This window comes from Trichoplusia ni, chromosome 11, assembly GCF_003590095.1.
Source record: "Trichoplusia ni isolate ovarian cell line Hi5 chromosome 11, tn1, whole genome shotgun sequence".
Taxonomy (NCBI): Eukaryota; Metazoa; Arthropoda; class Insecta; order Lepidoptera; family Noctuidae; genus Trichoplusia; species Trichoplusia ni.
The window spans coordinates 8,160,309-8,187,054 of record NC_039488.1 but is presented as its reverse complement, the minus strand read 5'-3'; the positions used below and the strand labels follow the sequence as shown (position 1 = coordinate 8,187,054).

The window sequence follows — 26,746 nt, the reverse complement described above, 5'->3', positions numbered from 1 at the left end:
CTACTCAGTCCAGACATCTTCCGGCAGTGCAGAAATATCCAAACTCGTTTCAGGGTTCTGTAAGGGAACTTATACACCAAAAAATCCTGATTTTTTGTACTCTTCTGCAACTCAGCAGCAGGTGATTAGATGATTCTTTATGTTGCGAAAAAAAACGACAGCAGAACCCTTTTAGACAGCAATTTTTAGTTAGCACTTATTGTGGGTATATGATGATAGTTTTAAAAAGTCTTTATTTTCATCATTTATTACAGATGGAATATGAAAAGTAGTTTCTAATTAAATTCTAGATATATAGTTGACAAAAAGATATGGGTATAATCATAGAACTATTTATTTACGCTGGGCAATGGGCTTAGACAAAGTAACATCGCTTTGTAGCGAAACGATACCGAATTTCGACATCGTCTGTGAGATAACGACAATAATTTGCTAGCCAATATAACCTGATTTGAATCGATAATTTCTTCAAAGTAATTTATAGAATGTTGCCAGACTAATAAATGACAAAGTCGAACTAGCTTTCCGCATATGGCAACATTACTACCGTGACTTGTCAAATCTAGCTTGCGATTTTGCGTTTGCCGCAAAACAAATACATTTTCTTATTAAAAACTCCGATTTTAAACAATACAATGGCTGACAAGCAGAAAGTAGATCTCGGTCTTCTCGAAGAAGATGATGAATTCGAAGAATTTCCCGCCGAAAGTGAGTATTTGAACACTTAAACTGCTAAACATATTTTCTCCATCGTTCTTTCGTTTGCTAAATTTCTTTGCTTTATCTTCTAGACTGGGGCACAGAGGATGCTGATGACGAGGATGTGTCTGTTTGGGAGGACAACTGGGAGGATGACATCGTCCAGGATGATTTTAACCAGCAATTAAGGTTAGAAATGTTTAGATGTTGACTTGCAACTTATGTCCACTTTTTGGCGATGATACATACTTAGTAAGGTTAATAAACTGCGTTATTTTACTTTAAAAATAGGATTATTAACCATAATCTAAAGACAAGAAATGGAAGAAAGCCATTTTGGTTGATTTTTCCTATTTTATTTAAGTAAGTATCTACTTATAGAGGTTGAAATTTACTTCACGGAAAGTTTCAGAAAAAAATCTTATAAAGTACTAACTTTAGCAAGTCCGACTTAGGGATTCATAAATTTATTACTAAATAAATTTATGAATTTAGTAATAAATTTATGAATCCCTAAGTCGGGGTTCATAAATTCATAAGTACTGTGAGATAAATTTATGAAAGTGTTTTGTATTTATGTTTTTTTGTAATTATATTCTAATTTGTTTAATGTTTAAATTTGTATAATGTATATTTTTTAATTGCTGTAATTGGTTTTTCACCGTTGTAATTGATTAAAATAAATAAATAAAGGGATTCATAAATTTATTTAGTAATAAATTGCAATTGAACTTGCTGAATACAACTTATATGTTATATAATACTCAAAAAGTTTTCTAAAAATCTCTCATTATGGATGAACACAGATATTTTATATTATATTATATATTATAACAATGCGCCAAAAATATCTACAAAACATAACTTGTAGGTTTACACTTATTAAAACAAAATATTAATCTTATTAATTTATTGTTTCAGGCAACAACTCGAAAAGCTGAAGGAGCAAAACAAAGCCTAGATTTTATTATATTTTCTTTATTTTAAGTTAATTTTTGAGTGTCATGGCTGACATTTAAAACCTCTTTTTTTAATAAAATTACATAATTCATCCAAAAACTGCTTTGAAACATTATTTTGCCATATCCCAGTTTCTCTTAGCATTGATAGTAGAAGTACAAGTTATTTAATTTAATTCAACTTATTAGTGTCATTAATTAGTAGCATACACAATCTGGTTTTAAACATCTTTCTTAAATTAAATATGTAATCCCTAACATGGAGTTTCTTTTGAATAAATTTTGAAATTTGTGGGTCTCGGCTGTTGTTGATACATTTTTGACAGTTCTCACAGGTAGTCAGAAGCTTGAAAGTCTGACAACCGGTCTAACTAAGGGGTATCGTGTTGCCCAGGGAACTGGGTTGAGGTCAGATAGGCAGTCGCTCCTTGTAAAACACTGGTACTTAGCTGAATCCGGTTAGATTCGAAGCCATCCCCAAAATATTTGGGAAAGGGCTAGGCCGATGATCACAGTCCCGGCGATCTACCTTCCGCCTAGCAGTCGATGATAACAATGCTAAAAAACTTAATATCCTTGCAATTTTTCCATTGACTGCTACGAATATTAATATCAAGACTTTTGAGCCGTTCGCATAAATTGCTCAATCTTTTCAGCTTGCTTTCTTTCCGTGGATTCCAATATTTGGAGGTTAGGTCTACCTTACGCTGTTTTTCTTCATCGTTTGACACTGCGTCTTAGGAAAATTCAAAAAGTACATATAGGTCACTTTGAAAGACTTATTGTCGACCCCGAACTATGTTTGGAAGCGTACTTATGTTAGCATCACGAAAGCGAAAGAATCTTTAATATTTTCAATAGGTACTAGGTAGGTTTGTATGTAGACAATCACAGGAACTACTGAACCGATTTTGAAAATGCTTTTACCACTTAAAAGCGATTTATGTGCATCATAAGCATTTTAACCTGAAAAATACACTAACGAAATATGCAGAAAGAAGTAGGGTTAGGTATTCAGAAATAAAGAGTACCTTTAGAATAATGTACACACATTTATTTATCTTACATAGTAATTCATTTGATACATATTGTTTAACAAGCATGTTGCTAAAAGTTTTGAGTTTATGAAGACAGAGAGGAAGAAAGGGCAAAGAAATGTTGGATAAATTGGAAGAAAAGTGAATTGAAAGAAAAGTGAGTTTTGAAAATCCAGTTACTAACTTACAAAGACTGTATTTATGTGACTGTCTGTCACCAGGCTGTATTTTACAGACCGTGATGGTTGGACGTATGAAAACAAATACTAAAAGAGCGAGGTTAAGCACCGATTATCACGGTCATAAATTTGATAAGTGATGGATATATTTTTGGGATTTTTAAATTCTTTTTTATGTATTGTATTGCAATAAACATTATAGTGTTTAGCTAAGTAGTTATAGCGTGAGGAGTGACAGGATGGTTTGAATGAAAATCGTTTGATAGAAGAATATCTCTGTCACCAGGTTAAAACATGTTGTACATGTCAACCGTATAATAAGAATTTGAGGCAAACTCAAGGAAAGTCTTAATTATTACATATTATTATCACATTATATCACATACAAATATAAAATCAGGCTAAAAATACAAATCTTTCGATTATCATTTATATACGAAAAACTTATATTGTACGTCAATTTAAATATATAGGAAAAATATATTTCTTTAATAACTAGCTTTCATTTTTATCAACAAATATTTTTTTTCTTACAATAACATTCTTTTCTTTATAATTTCTCGTTATATAACTTTCATATTTTGCTTATAACTAAAAATATTAACGTTTACAACACAACATCTAAGAGAAAATCATTGAAAAGAGATCTTTGGCACAAAACTTATATATGCAACGCAAAGAATAAAAAAATAAGACCAGATCAAAAATCAAAATTAACTTGAAATGGTCAAAATACATCGCCTTACAACTTAACCAAGATTCTAAAATCTTATCCAGCAAATTACCCAGAAATCAGGGAAACTAATCGAACTGGCAACACCGAAAACATCATAAAGATGAGGCACAGGAATTCACCTTCAGCCAAGTATAAAACCTTTATACTTCAAAAAATAATTTAACTGCAATTAAAAAGTAAGTATTGATGAAGGATTTTTGGTAATTCTAGATCATGAACAATCTCACAGAGAGAAGTTTTAAAGTATCTTCTTAGGAATATCCTGGTTTGTGCTATTAGAGAGATTGGTGTCTTAGCGCGAGTAATTAAGGCTTCTTTTTGTATGGCAGTGACTGTGTTGTTCCTTTTTATCATACAGAGGTCGAAGGCTTCAGCTGCCTCTAGAAGGAGATAGAAGATGTGCTGGTACTCCTCTGACGTCACGTTCTGGAGGTGGTTCAGGATACCGTCGGGATCGCGGAATTGGGTTTTCATGATGACCTGAAAGATGGTAAATTGATAAGAGTTAATAAGTTGGTCAAGTCCGAGTACCATACAAAGAGGTTAAAAAAAAATGATTAAAAAAAGGTGTCTAATGCTGTTTTCTTTTATCTCTTGATGAATTAAATAAATAAAGACTCAAAAATGACAACATTGCCAAACTTAATTATTTATTTTTACAATAATTTTGAGGCCTGGGCTAAAGATACCAGTCTAACTATGGGGTATTGTGTTGCCCAGGTAACTGGGTTGAGGAGGTCAGATAGGCAGTCGCCTATTGTAAAGCACTAATACTTAGCTGAATCTGGTTAGACTGGAAGCCGACCCCAACATAGTCAGGAAAATAGGAGTAATTTTCGAATAAAGAAATGTTTTAGCCTTACCCGGGCTCCGTATCTGAGGAGTAGTGCCACAATCTCAGCGCTGGGCTCCGGGTTGCTGGCCAGGTACTCCGCAAGAGCTGGACGGAGCTGTGTGGCATCCTCATCATTGTACACCTTCAGGTTGGGGTCTGCTCCACTTTCTAGAAGGATCTGGAAGTAGCATGATTTATTTATATACTTTTGGTAATGTTAATTACGATGTGAGCAATGTTTTTTTTAAGGGGTAACTATAAAACTTTTGTTTGTAACTATAAACTCTTACTACTTAGCTACTATTTACATCTGTATCCAAATCATGTTTGTTTTTTAAAGTACTCCCTCATTAAATGATAAAACCCTTATGTTGTGGGGGGTTCCACAAACATTCAAATAACATATATATAAAGACAGAGAAACAGTACACTAAATACTTCTACTGTCTTATCTATCCTGAAATGAATAGGATACAGCAAAGAAAACACGATTAAATACTTACTTTAACAATTTCTTTTCTGTTAGTTATATTGTCGGAGCAGGCAACATGGAGGGGAGACCCGATTACAGAGCTGGATGCGTTTACTTGAGCACCTGTAACATCATTACATTATGTATCTTCAAGAGGCTAATGATACAACATGGTCTAGGGGAAGCTCGTTGTATGAAAAGGTGAAATACCAATTAAAATAGAACTCATCACATAATCTATATACATATAAAGCTGAAGTTTGTTTGTTTGAACGCGCTAATCTCAAGAACTACTGGTCCAAATTAAACAAATCTTTTTGTGTTGAATAGACCATTCATCGAGGAAGGCTTTAGGCTATAAACCATCACGCTGCGACTAATAGGAGCGAAGATACAATGGAAAATGTGAAAAATCCAGGGCAGGTATAAATCATACCTTATATCTTCTACCCACGGGGACAAAATCGCGGGCAACAGCTAGTATACATATATGACTGAATCAAAAATTCCTGAACTTTGTTTTGATTTTAATTTTTGTAAAAGCAGCCGTTGTCTACCTATCACAATTCATAAGATACATGCCTTGACGGAAATATAGACTGCAGTGATAGTGGGATACCATTTTTAAACCCTATGTAACCCTAAAAACCTATGTCTCAATGTATTATGAATATTTGTAACATCTTCATTACAGACTAGTACAGACCTCATTTAGCTTTGTGGTCAAGTTACTGGAAAACAGTGCACACATTAGCAGAAAAAAAAGCAGTTGAGAAATGACCATTTATAAGCTGAACCAACGTAACAGGATATAGTTGTACATACATAACTATTTTTATAGGTACCTACTTCATACATTGTGTAAATGAAATTTGATATCTTCTGATAAGACTGCGTTCTTTACTAAGTTATTTCGATTCGTCAGCAAATCTTATAGTTTAAGCTAGATGTAACTAAGATTAGAACGTAGATATAAGTAAAAAGAAACTTACCAGCAGACAATAGCATCTGTAACATCGCAACATCTCCCTTTAAAATAGCAAGATCCATCGGACTTGGTTTACTCAATTCTGGGCATTCGTAATTTACACGAGCGCCTTGCTTTATCATCAGATTTACGACTTCAGGGTTACCTAGAAACGGTAAAAATGTGTAAGAAATTGTTTTATAAAGCTACAGTTAACTTTAGAATAGTGTATCGTTAATAGTAATCGGTAATCGGGAAGTTTCTCAAGTTTCAACAAATTTCAAACTAATTTATATGGCGGGCGACGCGATTATGACAGCTGTCACTGATCTATGTTTTTTCGTTTGACGGTGTTTTTTCAGATTTTCTTTCGGTTTTTTTTATATGTTTTTTTTTTTAATAAAAACATATTTCTTAAGAAATCTCTATCAGCACACCAGCAATTAGTAACCAGAATAAACTGATATGAGGACTGATATGACCAAACTACATATTTGACGTTCGCCTATCCGCTATTCGAGTCAAGCAAAAAAAATTTCATGTTAAACCTACCGCTTAATACCGCATAGTGCATGACTGTCCTATAGTCGTTCCTCGCGTCTGCCATCGCGTTGACATCAGCACCAAAACTGATGAGTAAAAGAACCGCATCCATGCCCTTTGGAAAAATATTAATTAACACTCAGTTTTATTATAAAAAAGAAAGAGGCTGAATTGTTGGTCCCGGCTGTTATTCATACATCTTTGATAGTCGTTACACGTAGTCAGAAGCTAGAAAGTCTGACAACCAGTTTAACTAAGGGGTATCGTATCGTGTTGCTCAGGTAACTGGGTTGAGGAGGTCAGAATTCAAATAGGCAGTCGCTCCTTGTATAACACTGGTACTTAGCTGAATCCTGCCGACCCCAACCTAGTTGGGAAAAGGCCAGAACGATGACTTAGTTTCATTATCAAACAAACTTACGCAGTCAGTCTAAGTACCATCATCTCAGAAAGAAGGTTAAGATTAAAAAGATTTCATTCCTGGCGTATTCGACAAGTTTACTTTATCATGACAGTTAGAACCTTACATTTTAAGGGTTTTTTTATTACCTTCCTTTGCCTCGCAGCCTTCATAAGTGGAGTAAGTCCAGCCCTGTCCCTAGAGTCAGGGTTGGCTCCGAAGGTCAACAACAGCTCCAAGTACTCAGGGTCGGAGACCAGGTTGATCTCTGACCCGAAGAAGTAACGCTTGTTGGGGTCAGCACCATGTTCTAGAAGAAGACGGGCTACCTCCTATGCATGGTAAAATAAATATTAACTTTTTGATGATGATTGCCCAATGATCGAAGCATTGAGGTACTATGTGTTTCCGTGCGTCTTGCTTGAATGTTTGTAAAAACTTTCGTGGCATAAGGATTGAACTTATAATTGATAGTTCATACGTCAGAGATGTTTTTGACTCGCACAAAAAGACATACAAAGTGACTCCAAATGATAACCACCAATAATTGCCATTGCTACTTATTATAATAAATGTGAAAGCAAGTCTGGTTTTTCCACTTTTAAGCATAAACTACAAAACCGAAGATCATGTAACTTTGTCTTTACATATATTTTATTATGAAAGTTATAAAAGTACCATGAAAAAGTTTTAAGTAACTTCAGCGCCATCTAGTGTTTTAGTAATGAAGTTCCAACTTGGAGTACTGTTTTACCGACGGTGAAGTTTTACCGACTTGCTCGCGATGCCATGATCGCTAGTACTCACATAATGCTTGTTCCTGATGGCCAGCCTCAGGGGCTCATCGCACAGCGTGGTCCTGGGGAACTCCTCACCGGTGTCCGGCCGGTAGTCAACTGCTGCACCACTTTCTAGAAGAAGCTTCACTAGTTCTGTATATCTGTGAAAGTTATGGTCATCTTTCTATTTTTTTTCTATCTTGTTCTTTTTGTTTCTATTGTTTTAACATGTACTCTTGTCTGTATTGTGTCCTATATGCGATATGTGTCATAACGGCGAAAAATTGTTTTCTTTCTAATTTATAATTTTGTACCAACCATTGCTTCGTCGAATTCTATTTTGATTAAAACAGTAAACAGATCAGTCAAACTGTCACGGTTAATGAGTAACAGCCTGATAACAGAAGGACGGACAGACAAGCAGCTGAGCCTAAGTAATATTGTACCTTTCATACATTTTGAGAACGAAAATTTTATCTAATCTCTCACCCATGTTCTGCGGCGAGATGCAATGCACTGTACCCGCAGTCATCTCTGGCGTTGACGTCACACCCCCGTACCACGAGAAGCCGGGTGGCCTCTAGGTATCGCTGCCAGATCGCGTAGTGCAGGGGCCTGAGGCCTTGGGTCACTGGCTCGTTCACCTGCAAATGTTCAAATGTGCTAATGTTACAAGACTATCCAAAAAAGGAGTATTCATTAAGGAATCATTTAATGACTATCATTTCGGTAGTGGGTAAATTACAACTGCACAAGTTGATAGATAACAGGTTAAGTTAAACTTTATACAATCGGTAAGTGGCTGTGTGTCCATCTATGTCATATAGAGTTTCTCTGAGTTTCAGAAGGCACGTTAAATTGTGGGACCCGGCTGCTTTTTACTCATCTTTGACAGTCGTTACGGGGAATGAGATAGCTAGCAAGGTCTGACAACCAGTTTCACTAAGGGGTATCGTTTTGACCTATAATATAGTCAAAAAAGACAAAACTACACCGACAACCGAGAAATTATTCCAGGAATGAAGATTTTTAAAAGGCAGCTGTTTTTAAAACCTGCAAAATGCAGCGTGCATTAAATCTTTGTTTCGTGTGATTTTCCCAAACATTTAAGTCACATGCACAAAACACCCAGACTCAGGACACACACTCACGAAAAACACACATGCTTGTTAAACGAGGATCGTCAGCGCGACACGTCGCTCATAGTGAATTTGTCTTGCCTACCACCACCACTGGGCTATCCATGCAGTACACACCTTAGCTCCACACGCCAGCAGTATCCTGATCTCGTCTAGAGGCACCATCCTGATGATGGAGTCAGCTAGCTCCCGCTGCATGGACTTGCCCGATATCACCTCTGACGGCATCGTCACTGGGAACAAGAGAATTAAAGATTAAACGTGGGAGGGAATGGGCATGACTTCAAAATGAAGGTGGTTCTGAATTTCGTTAGTATTTTGTATCTGTGTTCGTTACCGCAGGACTTCGGATCGGAGGAAAGGAGTTTGTAAATTCGTTTATTTGCAAACATCTTACCATAGACGTAACGAGCGAGACAAATAATCCAAGGTTCTACTGGGTGGAAAGCTGCTACTAGCTGCTAACTAGCTGTCATTTCATCCCGTCCGTATCAATAAGTTTGAAACAATCAAAATGATTATGGACTCCGGTTGGGTCCGAAATTAGTTGGGCAAAGTCGATAAATACGTGGAATAAATCGTTGCGTGACTTAACAATAAAATACAACTTTCTTCACGTACCAAAACTATTTTTGGTGATTTATCAAAGTGAAATACACTTTGATAAATCACCAAAAATAACAAATCTTATTATAATAACAACACTATCTTACCACTAGTATCTTGTTCCTCCATAATGAATTAAAATAATAACAAAAACAACACAAAACCGCACCAAACGTAAAAAACCTTTCCAAATTTAATAAATCTGTCTAAAAATCCGAATACACGAGTTATCCTTTAAAACGTTGGATCACAAATGCTGTCAACCGCCAAGACAGTAAAAAAAGCGAGTGTGAAATAGAGACGCCGCTCTATGCCGTGTATAACGCTGTCACGCTCACACAACCAGAACAATAACTTTAAAACGTGGTAGATCCTGAATAAAACACGAAATGGCACATGTGGCTTCGTAAATAGAATATAATACGTTGTTACATCTTCGTTTAACACGCGTTACTCTCAATAACTACTTTGGATCATAATAAATGGATTTCCGTTGCCAACGACGTACGCAGTCAGGTGAAAAACATGCGTGAGTTATTGGGAGTCTTTGAATGATGATGGACAAGGATTTATGGAAGACATGTGATTGTTGGACTCGCGAGATGGCCCGTTCTACTGCCGGTTCGTTTAGTCAGCGAGAGTCCGACATACCAATCTCCACGCTGTGCCTTCGACGTGGGGTGATGACATTAGCGTTACACCAAAGAAGAAAAACTAAATTCCTTTAAAACAGGCTGAGAGAACAGTGAGCGTAAAGTTCTTTAGCATATAATTATTGTATTAGTTTTATTTTTTTATTCGGGAACAAAGCCCCGGTTAATATCTCTCTCAAAATTAGACCTTACCTAATCCACTCCTCTTTTGACTTTTATTCTAAATGACAGCTCTAACACCTTAAATGGAAAAAGAATCAACAAAATAGGGTCACCCAGTCCGAAGTTCTGATTAACAAACATAATAAAAAAGAATATACAGACGAATTAAGCAAGTCCTCATTTTTGAAGTCTTTTGGAAATAAATGAAACAAGTTTTGTTTTAACAAATTTTCGAGCATTCATCCAAGCGTCATTCAAATATAATTCCCTTAAAACGAAAGTCATGCAAGCAAAACTGTCAAAATTTGGCAGAAAAAAAATCCACATTAATAATTTAATATAACAAAGAGTCATTTGGACTAATATGACGAATATTTCGCCACAATTTGAGTCAAAAACATGAAAAGTAAGTGCCTTTGTGTACGGTATACGTCATCGCCGCATGAGGATGGCAATGATCCAAGTTTATTGATAAGCGTACCGCGTGGAGTACGCGTGGTGCCATTAATTTATCTGACTCTACTGCGAACGGACTCGTCGTGGCGTTGTGGATCTATATATGGATTTGTATGCAGGAGATGTAGGTTCGACCCTAACGCAGGTAAAGTTTAACTTTTCTAAAGATTTTCTAAGGACACCTGGTGAGGAAACCTGTATTTGAAATATTGGAATCAGTTATTGCAATCAGCAGTGAGCTAGCGTGGTGTTTAATGTCATCCAGTGGGATTGTTATTAGCTATAGTTTTATTATTAGGGATCGGCACACAAAGAGTAAAATGGGAAAAGTATTACTGAAGCTCCGTATGTCCGCCACGAAGCTGTAAAAAATGACTCGTGATAGCAAGACAGATGAAATGATAATAGATATATAGAACATTCTTTATTTCACACAGCACAAGAAAAGAGGATTTGAATAATGTAAATAGTTACATAGCGCCACAACAGGCGGTCTTGTCAACCTTGTCTTGACAACCACTTTTACAGATAGAGCTTGTAATTTACTAGTAAATGGGGTCTGTTTTTACTCCTTGGATAATCCTAAAAAGCTACCTCAGGATTTCTTCTTACGGGCTTAAAACACTGCTTTCCACTAAAATTAAAGAACGACGAAAGAAGAACGGTTGCTAGTCGTTTTAATCCATCTCTATCTATATGGAGATTAAATTCTCTTTGTTAAATACTCTCGAATTTGCGGCGTAGCGTAAATTCCGCCTTTCCGCTTTCTACTCATTTTTGACCGGTATTTTTTTTTTTGGAATTTCCAATTAATCACCGCTCAGTTCTTAACACCTATACTGATGATCTCAGTCGCTCATTAAAAGTCCAAATAATAATAATTTCGTTGGCTCTGGCAACGTTCTCGCAGTTAATGAGTTCACGGTCTAAAAATTAGATAATTGCTGTCACCAGAGTTTTGAGAACTAGATTACGTGTTGGTTTCAAATGGGCACGTTACTGAAACATGGCGGTGAAAATTTTCCGTTAATTCAATCAAAAAATGTATAAAGAGGAAGAAAAATTTTAGGGCCAATTGATTGGCCTGTTGGTCTAGTGGTTAGCGGCCCTGACTGTAATACCGAAAGACATTCGATTCTCACTTAGGAAAATGTTTGAGTGATAACTTCGATCATTTTTGTTCTGTTTCTGGATGTAACTGATCTGTATTATGTTTATCAGTTGTCTAGTATACCTACTCATGATAAAAGCTTTGCTTAATTTGAGGCTAGATGGCGAAGTTTAAAATATATTGTTTTCTTTCCAAAAGAACAGTACTTGTAGTGAGAGATGCCGCTCTACGCTGTATAATGCTCTCTCGCTTCCACAATCACAAACATTTACTTTGGACGTGACTGTAATGCCCCAGGTATTACGCAGAAATAAGGAGTTTCGTTCAAAACAAGGTCGTTTTGTTTATTGACCTACAGAATATATCATGCTGTCTTTATTTATAAATGAAGGTGTGTTTTCACGTGTTTGTGGGAGTGTTTTTGTTTTGGATCTGTTTTTTGGGTAATCTCTTTATAGGACTGGCCATTGCTATCAAATTGTTGATTATTTTTGTACATTCTGTCTTTCTAATAGTTTACTAGATGCCTACGGACGATTCATGTATCTTAAACGTATGTTTATATATATTGTCACTTCTCTATATTCTCTACTAGCTGTTGCCCGCGACTTCGTACCCGTGGGTAGAAGATATAAGTTATGATTTAGGTATACCTGCCCGGTTTTTTTCACACTTTCCATTATATCTTAGCTCCTATTAGTCGCAGCGTGATGGTTTATAGCCTAAAGCCTTCCTCGATGAATGGTCTATTCAACACAAAAAGAATTTGGACCAGTAGTTCCTGAGATTAGCGCGTTCAAACAAACAAACAAACAAACTCTTCAGCTTTATATATTAGTATAGATATAGATTGTCACACCTCCTTAACGGCTGGACCGATTTTAATATCCGTTTCGTAGCGAAGTTCACCGAATTATTTATTTATATATATATTTCTTTTTCCAATTATATTATTTAATCCGTAGAATTGTAATTATTATTATATTTACAATTCTACGGTGGTATCGAACCAGCGACACGTCGCCCACGGATTTGGCGTGGTGATCTCAACTGCTCGACTATGCGTACCCTAGAACGTCAAAAATTTACAAATTTGATTCAAATGGACCTACCATTATTGTTATTAGTATATTATGCTCTACACATGACAGGAATGAATAACTATCTTTAAATTTGACTTGAGTCCATTTAAAATGTAGCTAATAGATCATCCATAATATAAATCAGTAAACTACATTTAAATTTATCAAACCCAGACAGTATGGCCGTAGATTGTCATCATTTATTTTAAAAAGAAAAAACAAACATGGCGTCGCTCCAAATTGAAGAAAATGGCGTAGTTTTCGCGCCAATTTTACGTCAGCGAGGTTCCCCGAAAACATTTCATAGGTTATTTATTAATTAACTAAGGATGTATGATGATTATTAATGAGTTAAAGAGGTAAATATATAGAAAATATATAAATAAATACTTAATGGCTTTTTTCATATTTTTGTGTAACCACCGTAACGTTTTTTTGGAAGTATTTATTTTTAAAAATACTTTGAGAAATTTGAACACATTTCTAGAATTTTCAAAGTTTTCTAAAAGAACTACTTTTGTTCTTCATTTCTTAAATAGTATATATCAAACATTTGACTAGTCCATTAGTCCAATGGTTCGATTGTTCCCCAGGACAAATGTTTGTGTGATGAGCACGATCATTTGTTCTGTGTCTGGGTGTAATTTATCTATATTATGTATGTATTTAGAAATATATAAGTATGTTTATCAGTTGTTTAGTACTCATCTATATCTATACTCTATACTAATATACATATAAAGCTGAAGAGTTTGTTTGTTTGTTTGAACGCACTAATCTCAGGAACTACTGGTCCAGATTAAAGTAATATTTTTATGTTGAATAGACCATTCGTCGAGGAAGGCTTTAGGCTATAAACCATCACGCTGCGACTAATAGGAGCGAAGATACAATGGAAAATGTGAAAAAAAAACAGGGCAGGTATAAATCATAACTTATATCTTCTACCCACGGGGACGAAGTCGCAGGCATCAGCTAGTAATATTATATAGCTTTGTTAAATTTGACTGCTGCTGTTGTGTGAAACTCGTTTTATTACTATTTATTTAGACCCGCAATCAGTCTTAAAATAATCATCATTATGTCACATATTCATTCATAACCAATACCCATTGAACATGTCTTTAACTAAATCAAGGCAAATCGCCCGGAAAACATCCATTAAAACTATACAGATACCGACTTTCATTGATTTTCTAAGCTGGCAATACTTAAAAATAACTTTCGGTGCGCAAATGTTTGTAAATGCAAAACCCGCTAACGCCATCTGTCGAACTGAAATGACAACTCTAAAAAGTGTCAATGGCCTATTTAAAAACCAGATTAACTTGACCCCTTATATCCTTTTAAATGTTAATTATTTAAAGTATTCGAGGGATCTAGTTATTTTGTTTTGATCGTGAAATTGGGTTGGTTCCAAAAGGAAAAACGATTTTATGTCACTCACTACTTAATCTTGAGTCAAGGTAACTTATTTTAGGATTTCGGATGTGTATATGTATATGACTATAAAAACTACGCACGTTTTGATCTGAACGCTTATTCCTAGACGAATCGAGGTGTGATTTAAAGAAGTTGGTATTCTCGAATCCAATACTAGCGCCACTTCATGCAGTGGCAAGATGTGGAACTATACTCGATTGATGGCTAACGACACTGACAACAGACAATAATCGCTACTCGATCTTGGTTCGTTAAGTATCATTTCATGACCAAATCTAGACCCGAATTCAAATAAATCCAGTTTCAGAAAAATCCCCGGTTCTGTTAGTTACAATGGCCGATGAATTTAATGGCAATCGAATTTAATTTCAAACTATAACTTTTCTCTTAAGCTTTTTACCAAAACAATAATTAGAAATTCATTGTATCGACCAGGAACGTTCCGCACTGTTTCGCCCGGTTTATTAATTTAGTAAAATTGTGTGGCGTATAAAATCGTATGCTGGAATATTCTACGCAGATGGCCATCCTCCATTGAGACTTGACGCCGTGACGTGCCTATATTAATCCAAATTATTGCGTAGCTTCTGAGCGAAACAAAAAACTAACGGAATTGCGTCGTGTAAAAGCGACATAGCAACCAACTGTAATTCACGAAATATCCGAAATTTTGTCGCTTGATTTGATTTGCACCTGTAATGCAATATCAGTCATTCTTTTCCTGTTTAAAAACGACTCCCGCGTTAAAGAATTTAATCTTTTTGCCAGCGTACAAACATTCAAGCAACGCATAAAACATGAGACACCCAGACTCAGGGCAATAATCCGTAGATCACATAAATGCTTGTCAAGCTCGGCGATCAAACCCGCGATACGTCTCCTTCAGTGCGTTTGACGTGGTAACCTCAACCACTCGGCTATGGATATTATATCTATCTAGTTTTAGAAGTACTCTTACACGTGTACTGCCTTTTTTGGAGGCCCATAAAAAAAGTAATTAAGAAAAAAAGTCAGATCATAAAAATATTTTTTCCTGGAATGGATACGAATGTTTTCGTAGCGGTATTTTATGGTATGGGGAAGAAAATTAATGAAATAGAAACATTGGGCGAAAGAGAAGACCATATGAGGAAGTAAGGAGAGAAAGATGGTGAGTAGTAAACATAAATGGAAGGAGATCAAAAACCTGATCGTGTTTCGGCCACTGCGGCTAGTGTTACAAGACACTAGCCAGCTGCAGGACATATATAGTACACGCGCGTGTGACAACACAGGGGCACTCTCTATTCCCGCACTCTCATAGCGCGGTAGAAACGATTGGAGAAAAATCAGAGCCACATTTGTACGTGCCTTCCGAAACACGGAAGCTGTGATATTACTTTCTAAAGTTCACACAACATTCGAAAAGACGGAGTGTGTGATCGAAATCTAGACTTTACTGTGGCCGAGACTAGGTTATCTAAACTAGATATAGGCGTGAACTATGAACGGAAAGAAAAAACAAATATACCCATATACATCACATGTTTACCATTGACAAAACTTGAGCATGAATGGGCTTCATTTGACATGGCGCCGACCGGCGGAAGACATCAAAACAGATTTTCCGGAAGAATAAAATTACTATCAATCTGGCAACACTCACATCGATCTAGAATGTGTGTGGGTGTGTCTCAATTAGCAACGAACAAAAAAAGTTACGAAATTATTAATTTTTGAGTGATATCCAATATGGCTGACTGTTATAAATTTATTGGACGATGCATCAATTTTACTAGCCAAACGACTGTTGATCCCTTCTCAATGAAGCTGCCACGATTAAGTTTGGGACTGTAGTTGATACGCCATTATGCGTGTACAGGTATTGACAATTTTATTGAAGTTTCTGAACGAAAATTATTCGATTGTTTAATAATATCGCGTTAGTTTTTAAAGGAAATGAAATCGACTGGATCGATTTTTGGGTTGCTTAAAAGAAGTTTGCTCATGAATCATAGTAATGTAGTTTGAACTATTTAATTGTATGATAGTACCTATTATCACATGGATTATAGGTACTATTTACAGTAGAGAGAATGTTTTATAAGTTTATCAGTTGCATATTTATTTGGATTGAGTCTTGGTTGGTGTAGGATTCATATATGTCCCATTTAAAAGGATCATTCCTGACGGGACGGGAATCGTGGTAGTTGGGGTCGCGTTCCCATGCTCTCAGGAACAAGAGAAGAGTTAAACATTCCTGTGATTTTATCTGGTAATAGTCTATACTTCTCCACCTTTCTTAAGGCAGAGGAAGTAAATAGTAAATAATAGTAAATAATAAACATACATACTTGTCAATTTTAATTCACTGTGACTCCAAGACATGATTCGAAACCATTCACAAACACTCCTTCAACAAACTTGTACTTAGGTTAACACTCTCGCGCGCTTCTTTTCATACACCTTAAAGTCCCAGACTGTCACTTTAAGGTGTAAAACAAGTTACAAATAGACATTTAAGAACGTCTTAAGCTCTTTATTCGCAATACGCAGTAATTCACGTTGTTTCTTGCGACACTGTATCAGAAAGACTGGTTTTACAGATAAATTGCTGTGGGTGGTTTTATGGGCATCATACGGGCATTAGGCCAAAAAGGGGAATGAAAGTTTTGGACATAATATAGAATGAAACATTTAAAGATAATACATTAAAATGAAGAGATTTTAAGAATATCTGGAAATACACTTGTTTTTTGTTTTGTTAATAAGACTCGGACATTAAGGAATTTAATCCTTGTGTCGCGGGGGGTTCACAAACGTTGCACATTCACAAATACACTCAGACTCAGAACACGCATTCGTGGTTTACACGAAAGCTTGTCCTTCACGGGGATCGAACCCGTGACGCATCGCCCTCAGTGGGTTTGGCGTGGTAATCTGAACCACTCGGATAGCCGTGCAGTCAAAACAGCGATTTGTTATTAAAGCAACGCTATAAGATACAATATTAACTAACATAAATAATAACGAATTTAATATATTAACAAACCAATAAACATATCACAACACATATATGACATACGATAAATTTTATAGGACGGCAATACAAGGTCATCGCCGACGTCGTCGTTCAGATGTCTATGCCAATCACGCGCGCGTTGCTATGGCAACCGTTTGTGTTTGACAGCTGCACCGCACGAAGTGACCTCGCCAGGGCGTTCACGTCAATGAATTGATTTATTAGTGTTTAAGATGATCTTTCATTGAGACTGTCTCACGTGATTTGTTGTTTGATTTTATTAATTGAATGTTTTATTATAGTAAATTAATTGGGCAGTAATGAATTCTTGCTGTATTGTGATGATGTGTGTAGTTTTCCACGTGTTCGGAGATAAATTATTACAAAATTATTGTATTTTGCAAATATTTATTAAAGAGGGTGAGATTTGAACTGTTTCTTATTTTTTTGTATTGTTATAACCACAGATGACCGAAAGTCGAGATGATATTCATAGACTTTCGGTAATCACCATTCCATTTCCTTTTTTTTTTCAAATTTTATTGGTCAACTAAGCAAGCAATAATGTAAGGTTTTCTTTTAAATTCCTGGCTTAATATTACACTGATAAATAAACACTGTTTATTTTATTCACAAATATTCTTCAATTTATTTTAAAACTTTATTACCTAATAAAGCCAAAAAAGGCGCAAAATAAAACTCACATTCCTTCAAACAAGCTATTTTTTTTCAAAATGAATGACTCAATAAAATGGCATTAAAAAAAGATGGCGTTACACTCATCTGTTATTTGCCGCCAAAACAAAAACAAGATGGCGATATATTTAGCGGGATTTAGCCTCGGCAATGACTTCACTTGAATTGAGTTCATTTAAAAAATGTACGTGAATATTTATGTATACTTTTAGTTTTATTGGGCCCAATTAGAGTCATGAAAACCTGTGAGTCTTGCCATAGTGACGGTTCTGAACAAAGATAAACCAAGTTCTAACAACATTTGATATTAAAATGTTATTTTTATTCAATTTTTGTCATTATATCGTTCTTGCTCTTTGGATACAGAATTTCAAAAAATCCCTACTAATCTATACTAATATATAAAGCTGAAGAGTTTGTTTGTTTGTTTGAACGCGCTAATCTCAGAAACTACTGGTGCAAATTGAAAAATTATTTTTGTGTTGAATAGACCATTCATCGAGGAAGGCTTAAATCTATAAACCATCACACTGCGACTAATAGGAGCGAAGATACAATGGAAAATGTGAAAAAAACAGGGCAGGTAAAATCATAACTTACATCTTCTACCCACGGGGACGAAGTCGCGGGCAACAGCTATATTATAAATGCGAAAGTAACTCTGTCTGTCTGTCTGTTACGCTTTCTCGCCTAAACCACTGAACTGATTTTAATGAAATTTAGTACAGAGATAGAGTTGACCTTGAGAAAGAACATAGGATAGTTTTTATCCCGCACTTTTGAATACTTGGAAACGCGATATAACCGACCTCGACGCGGGTGAAGCCGCGGGCGAAAAGCTAGTAATACATATTTACATAAGAACCATGTACATGATGGACTTTTTCCTCCAAAAATTTCACAAGAGCATGTCTGTCTATCTTTTAAGGTTGACCCACTTTAACGATAATTTTCTAAAACAATCCTGTTTTGCGAAGTTGTTTCATTGTCCTAGCCTTTTCCCAACTATGTTGGGGTCGGCTACCAGTCCAACCGGTTTCAGCTAAGTACCAGTGTTTTACAAGGAGCGACTGCCTATCTGACCTCCTCAACCCAGTTACCAGGGCGACACGATACCCCTTGGTTAGACTGGTTGTCAGACTTTTCAAGCTTCTGACTACCTGTAACGACAGTCAAAGATGTAAGAATAACAGCACCCAATTTAACCCACAATTTAACGTGCCTTCCGAAACACGGAGGAACTCCTTATGACAAAGATGGTCACCCATCTACGGACCAACCACGTCAAGCATAGCTTAACCTGTGATCGTTTCACTTCTGCGGTTATAGCTTAGCTCCTCGTTATTTATAAAATATTGTTAATCCTTACCACAACACTTACTTTACGCGTTCAAACGATGTAATTTGGAATACCGTTGCTTTTTATTACGTTAAATTTCAGTGAACATCTTTGGACATTATATGACTGATTTTATATGACACAGCAGCAAAATAATTATTACAACGTATGGATCAGCTAGTTTTTAATAAAGCCATTTCCTGACTAGAGAACATGGAGTTATAATAAACTAGCTGTTGCCCGCGACTTCGTCCACGTGGTTAGAATTTTCCCCGTTTTTTCCACATTTTCCATTGTATCTTTGCTCCTATTAGTCGCAGCGTGATGTTATATAGCCTATAGCCTTCCTTGATAAAAGGCCTATTCAACACAAAAATATTTTTTCAATTCGAACCAGTAGTTCCTGAGATTAGCGCGTTCAAACAAACAAACAAACTCTTCAGCTTCATATATTAGTATAGATTACGACTTTCAGAATCTACAATTTAACAAATTGTAGTTTATGCATGCATATGTATAAATAACTGAAGTATTACTTAAAAATACATACGGATACGTCTGAAATAGTATTTTTCGGCTTTATTTTTTAAATGTGCGTACGTTATTATAATTGGAAAGTATCTCTGTCTGTCTGTCTATCTCACTTTAACGCAAAAACTACTGAACTGATCGTAATGGTACACAGATAGAGCCTGAGAAAGTTCATAGGATTCTTTTACCTAAAAAGGGCTGTATAGGGGTGTAATGAGCTTCAAAGTTTATACGAAACTTTTCTTTTGGAATGGACTAAGTGTTTTAAATTTGGCTTAAATATTGTTTATTTAAAAGAAAGAAAAATTAGCACAGCGGTTTTTGCCGCTACATTTTATCCCGACATTCCTGCGGAAACGGGAATCACCGCGCGCTGTAAACCCATGAAGCCCACGCGGACGGAGTCGCGGGCAACAGCTAGTACGTCATATTTGCATACGAATGGACTGCAGACTGCAGGGCAATGATTTGTAAAGAACGATTGCCAAAAAAGTTGACAACAATATTGATTAATCGTGTTCTGATAAAACAGTTCATGATAAACACCCTGTACTATATACTGACGCCCACACACATCTCATTGAGACTTCATGTGCTTGGTTAAGAGGATTTAATCATTATTAGGAACTTATAAACCAAATACAAATTTTATTGAGACATCTTTGTTTGTTTTTATTAAGAAAACGACTCTCATAATAAGGAATTTAATCCTTGTGTCGCGGGCGGTTTACAAACATACAAATCACGTGCACAAAGACACCCAGACTCAGAACAGGCATTCGTGGATCACACAAATGCTATTTGCGCGGGGTACGAAACCGCGACACGACGTGCGCAGGACTATGGAATTGGCGTGGTGACCTCAATCACTCGGTTATCCATGCAGTCAGATTAGAGAACAATCAAAGTACTTGCAAATAATATACTTGACATCCCCCTCTTTAAACTCTCTACGGTCATAATGACATAGATGATATTGGACATCGGACACAACCAGTCTTTAATCATGAGCACACGTGGCGGCAGAAACGTGAAACGTTTAATAAGGAATTAAATCAGTTCCGGGAGAAAATCTGCAACACTCTGAATTGAATGCGACATCTGATAGTAATTTCATCCTATCCCATTTTGGTATACGGAAAGAAACCTGCGCCCAACAGTAGGACATTTATAGGCTGGTATTATTTGAGGTTATACTCCCAAAGGACGGTGCATTTGTACAGGTACAAACCGTATTTCTACCGAAGGTATGTTTTGAGAACTATGGCTTTATAAACAAAAACATGTTTTCAAAACGCTCGTGTGTTTTCGTGTTGGTGTTGGCAACGCAGATTCAGTTATTTGACTTGAGGACGTAAACTGGGGTATACCACCACATCTTAAAGAAGTTTGACTTTTTGTAAGAGACACTCCGATGATAGATTCCGATGGGAGAATTCTGGAATTGGGGAGGCCTATGTCCAGCTGTGGACGAATATGGGCTGATGATGATGATGATGTAAGATACGCTTTAGGCCACGTCGTGATTCGTGAGCCTGCACGGATAGCCGAGTGGTAGAAGACACCACGCCAAGCCTAATGTGCTTGAGGTCTCGTGGATTCGATCCCTGCGTAGGATAGGCGTTTGTGTGATCCACGAATGCTTGTTGTGAGTCTGGGTATCTTTGTACATGTGACTTGAAACAGCCGCAACAAATTCCTAAGTGTGGATATCGTTTTTAAGAGAAGAACAAGAAAATTCAAGAAATAATTAACAACCAAATCTTGAAGTAAGACTTATTGCAGTTGTAAAATAAAGACATTGCAATATACGGTGCAGAGCAATGCGGAGTAGTCCCTTATTTCACCAATTGCATATTCTAATATTAATTTAGTATCTAGTTAAAAGATTATTTCTAACATATAAAATTGTCGTGTCACGTAATTGAATTCTTCCGAAACGGATCGACAGATTTTTATGAAATTCCACATATACATTTTTCATACCCCTAAGAGCATTTTAATTTTTTTCATTCGTATGTAATTTACAACGTTTTTAACTGGACTAGGGCAAAACAACATTTGATAGTATCTCTATATACATCTCAAAATTCCACTTGAAAATGACAAAGACAAAATGAGACTTCGGAGAATCTAAAAACGGAAGTTTCGGAAATTCGTTCGTTAAAGGGAGCCAAAGTAATTAACTCCATGATTGATCGTTTATTTACGTTTATATGAGAGTTAAAACGTGGCCAAGATACGCCATTTTGTTTTGTATGAAAATAAAATTTATAGTCCGATTTGGTATCTTCCGCTCGATTTGGCAATAACAAAAACGGTTTGTGTTTTATGTGCCTGCGTTTATTAATTAAATAGCTGTTGCACGCGGGCCCGCTTTAAATCGAAAATGATCCTATGGCAACATAAAATCGGGATAATAACTACCCTATGTGTTAATCCTGGTAATAAACTATCTGTGTACCAAGTTTCGTCTAAATCCGTTCAGTGGTTGTTGCGTGAAAGAGGAACAAACATCCATACATACAAACTTTCACGTGTATCGTATTAGTAGGATATTGCGAATACGCATGAAGTCCAAAAGCATAAAGTTTCTGTAAAGGAATGGTTTGAAATAATCTAATAGGAAGAATACGGTGACCTAGGTATCTACGGAGTAAACATTTCAGTATTTTTTTATTGTATTTAATATTTTATGAAACACGTCCTTTAACATAGCGACACAAAGGAAAACCCAAAGTAACGAATAAAATCTAAGAATATTTCAATTGATTCCAGTGCCTAATTCTATTTTAGTAAAATGTGAGTCAAACCAAGAATGACATACGTAAAATTAAATTAGATTAAATATTTTAAACAAAATAGTTCAATTTAACTATTTATTGTCATCACTATCTGAACTAAACACAAAGAGAATAACTAGAACATCATTGACAAAAATAAATCAAAATCTATTTTCAAAATGGCACCTGTTGAATCGTCAGAGTTATTATAAAACACGTAAAAATAAAGAAAAACGTAACAAATTCTTACCTTTTCACCACCTGACGACAGAAAAACAAATCCAGAGAATTATAACACAATGACCTTTGTCTGCTGAAAAATGGCGGACTTTCCCGCGCTTTCAAACTGTCACCTGTCAAACTACAATAACCTAAAATTTATTGTGAATCAATAAACTAATATTATTGTTTATTTTGTTTTGTTATTTCTCTTATTTTGTCTAACGAAACGTCCGTACGGTAAAATAGGCGAGATCGAACTGTTGTTGTGAAGTATAAATGATTTCTGGAGGTTTTCCAATATGGCAGCTTGCCAAATACGAAGTATGTTGCGTTCGGTTTACAGGGTGAATGGGGTTGTTATCGGTTGTTGTTTTTTTGAACTTTGAACTTTATTGACGTATGTGAGAGTAATGTATGGATTTTGTAGATGAATGGTTTTTATTAGTTGACTAGCTGTTGCCCGCGACTTCGTCCCCGTGGGAAGAAAATATAAGTTATGATTTATACCCGCCCTGTTTTTTTTCACATTTTCCATTGTATCTTCGCTCCTATTAGTCGCAGCGTGATGGTTTATAGCCTAAAGCCTCCCTCGATGAATGGTCTATTCAACACAAAATAATTTTTCAATTTGGACCAGTAGTTCCTGAGATTAGCGCGTTCAAACATACAAACAAACTCTTCAGCTTTATACATACTAATGGTATTTAATGGTTTTTTTTATGTCTGAAAGTTTTGAAAGTTCCGCGCTTTTTTAAAAAAAATAAGTTGGGGGTTTTACACAAAATCTTTGAATAATTATCTTCCTGATGTAGCAAAATTTAAAATAAAAGAGCCATGTGGATATCGATTCAACTCCGATAAACAAAACCTTCTTTTGAGATACCTGTAATCGACATAATATACAGTTAAAACGCCGTAGCATATAACACTTAAATCTTTGTATATGTTGACTAAAATAAATAAATGAGTTTTAAGACTGGATACCAACAGTCTCCCTCTCCCTACGCAGTCTTACACCTTGCAGCCCTCTTTGTATACCATTTGAGAACAAAGATTTTAGCCAAAGACAACGAACTTTATGTTTATTGCAGATTTATAACCTTAAAAACAAGATCGGGAGAGAGAGAGAGAGATCGAGAAACATTGTCCTTATTTTTCTCTCTTTTTAACACCTTTGTAAGAAAGAGCAAAAAACTAGGACAATATTTTGAGGTTATTTTTGAGAAATAAGACTTAAATTAACTGGGTCACATAAATTAAATTAATAATGAATCTAATTGTTGTTTTGCCTTAGTAGAATCTAGTTTTTTTATTTATATATTTTATTACTTAATGTATTATAATGCATAAACTATAATTGCGAAAGATAATTTGACAATATTTTCGTAAGTAATGTTTGCTTTAAGTAATGATAACTTTCGCGGTTAATAAGGTTTCTACCCTAAAGGGAAAATAGGAGCGTATTACTAAAACAGTAGATACAGAGAGATGAAGCATAAATAGGCTTGAAATTTCAGAAGTCTAAAGCCGCCTGCTGGGACAGTGGGATTGTCTGAATGGCTTACCACCTCCCCGGTAAGCAAAGGCACAGTAGAGTAATATAGATACTCTACTGTGGCAAAGGGCAATAGAACAAGGGTGGGTTTTAGTCAGTAGAAGTCTGACACTCCCTTTCGTTTAACCTAAAAGGGGAGAATTAATTAGATGATTTCCCCTATCAGAAGAATTAGGGGGCTATAGTCGGCTCTGAATATCCTAGTGTTTTACCTGGGCAACACGATACCCCTAAGTAAAACTGGCTGTTAGACTTTCTAGCTTTAACGACTGTCAAAGATGCATAAATAACTTTTGTAGTGTAGGACGTCCACAGGCACGGTGGAGTGATGATCTGCGCAAGATGGCAGGAGCTGGACGCGAGGAACCGGAGATAGATCTCGATGGCGTGTGATTGGGGATGCCTATGTCCAGCAGTGGACGAATATGGGCTGATGATGATGATGATGAAGTGCAGTAAGTATTTTACAATATTTTTTATTTTGTTTTGCTGTAATAAATAATTAAGTTAGAACTCGCTGGAGTCGAGACATATTATGTCAACTGTTATGGTTAAAAGCTAGAGGCAAGACACAACATTTTTCACATTTCGACAGTTCGGTTTTCTTTACTGCCAGTCTATGTCCGAATCATTATTTATCCGAATCAACTCCGGCCCCATTCGGATAATCAGCGTTCTAAATGGGGAGCTATTTTTCTAAATGAAGATTTCTGATTAAATTCCTTTACAAGAAAATAAATCATATTCTTCAAAAGTATTCCATTTTATAAACGATCTTGTTATTTCTCAGTAATCTGAGGTTACCAGCTAAGAAAGGTTTAACCAAAGAGACTGTTATTCTGAATTCATATTAAAATGTTTTATGATACACGGTACGCTTCCGTGACGATATTTAATTTAAGTTTATGGTAATAGGGTATTTCACCATACTGTTTAATCAACTGAAAAAATATTGAAAACTTATTTTATCACATCATTAAATACTTAGTAAGGAAGTTTAAAAGCACTTTAGATGATGAAATCGTATCGTAGTGAGAGCTAGTGACATCGCTTCATGTCGACTCAAGCGTTCTAAAAAAAAGACATGTAAAAGAGATACGTAAAAAGCGTACTGGTAAGTGACGTCACGCGATATTTTAAATCCCTGTATCACCTTCATTATTTCTTTACGAGATGAAGGAAAAAATAAATTAAGAGTTTTGTTTTATTCGAGTCTGGATGAGGCTAACACAGTACCGTAGAAATTGGCATGAGAAAGGGGAGACCCATGGCCTGCAGTGGGAGGACAAAGGCTGTGGATGATGATGAAGAGTTTTTTTTTTATTATGTAAAGACTTGATTCTTTCTAGAGTGATTCCTAGGAATTACTCTAGAAATTACTCTAGGAATTTAGGCAGAAAGGATACCATTTCAATTGCTTTCTATTTATCCTCCAAACTGGTATCTTTTAGACAAATCTTATAAATAAGCACACCCGGCGACACGACTCCGCAACGTATTTTAATATCGTCTGGTGTCAAATTAAATACCGTTTAGCTTCCTCGGATTAGATGGTGACGACATCGGTTAGGTTGGTTGCGTACTGAGGGGAAGAATTAGGAATAAAACTAGATTATGCCCAATATGGCTAGAATTTATATTGAGTTTTACTTGGTTCTCATTAGGCTAAGAGAGTAAGGAAAGAGAGACCGAATTAACGACTATTCATTTATCGCCGACTCTTATCTCGGGAAATACTGGTCCGATTTACGAAATTCTTTCAGTGTTAAATTCATTTATTCATTAATTTCAGAAAGCTCTCATATACATACCATCTCGCTATGGTCAATAGGAGCAGAGCATTAATGGAATATACAAGAATGGAATGATGTATGACAAGAATGGAACACAGATGCTTGCACTCGAAAACTATTTATCCGATTTATGATGATGACCACCGGTTACAAGGTGTCACTAGCTCTGAGGTCCCGGGTTCGAGCCCCGGTCGGGTCAATGTAAAAATTCTCATTTCTACATTGTCTCGGGTCTGGGTGTTTGTGGTACCTTCGTTGTATCCGAATTCCATAACACAAGTGCTTTAGCAACTTACTTTGGGTTCAGAACAATGTATGTGATGTTGTCCGCATTTATTTATTTTGTTTCTGGCTTATATCTTTATAACCTCAACGGCAGTTCTTAGATAATAATCCCGGTAATCCCGGTGTATCGCCGGCCTATTTCATCCCTCGCTAGCCTCACTTTCGAAGAGGCTGCCGAGAGGAGAGGACAAACAACTCCATATATTGCAAACTAACCGTGAGTTCAACTTTATGTTATTTACTATTAAAAGCTTTTTAAGTTAAATTGAATAGAGTTGATTGT

The 26,746-nt window shown here is 36.0% G+C and overlaps 1 protein-coding gene across 2 annotated transcripts; it reads right to left on the bottom strand.

Annotated features, from left to right (window-relative positions):
• Positions 1-3,716: 3,716 nt before the first annotated feature.
• Positions 3,717-23,098, bottom strand: LOC113498746 (ankyrin-3-like). 2 transcript variants are annotated; one of them, XM_026878886.1, is made up of 10 exons: positions 22,859-23,098; positions 8,863-8,978; positions 8,096-8,250; positions 7,635-7,767; positions 6,977-7,159; positions 6,437-6,542; positions 5,910-6,050; positions 4,949-5,040; positions 4,474-4,623; positions 3,717-4,090 (listed from the first exon to the last, which is right to left on the bottom strand). In XM_026878886.1, exons 2-10 carry the CDS (start codon positions 8,971-8,973, stop codon positions 3,770-3,772), a joined length of 1,392 nt encoding a protein of 463 aa, XP_026734687.1. In that variant the 5' UTR covers positions 8,974-8,978; positions 22,859-23,098; the 3' UTR covers positions 3,717-3,769. The 2 variants fall into 2 exon arrangements, with proteins under 2 accessions (XP_026734687.1, XP_026734686.1); XM_026878885.1 differs by lacking the exon at positions 22,859-23,098 and adding an exon at positions 16,592-16,744.
• Positions 23,099-26,746: the final 3,648 nt, after the last annotated feature.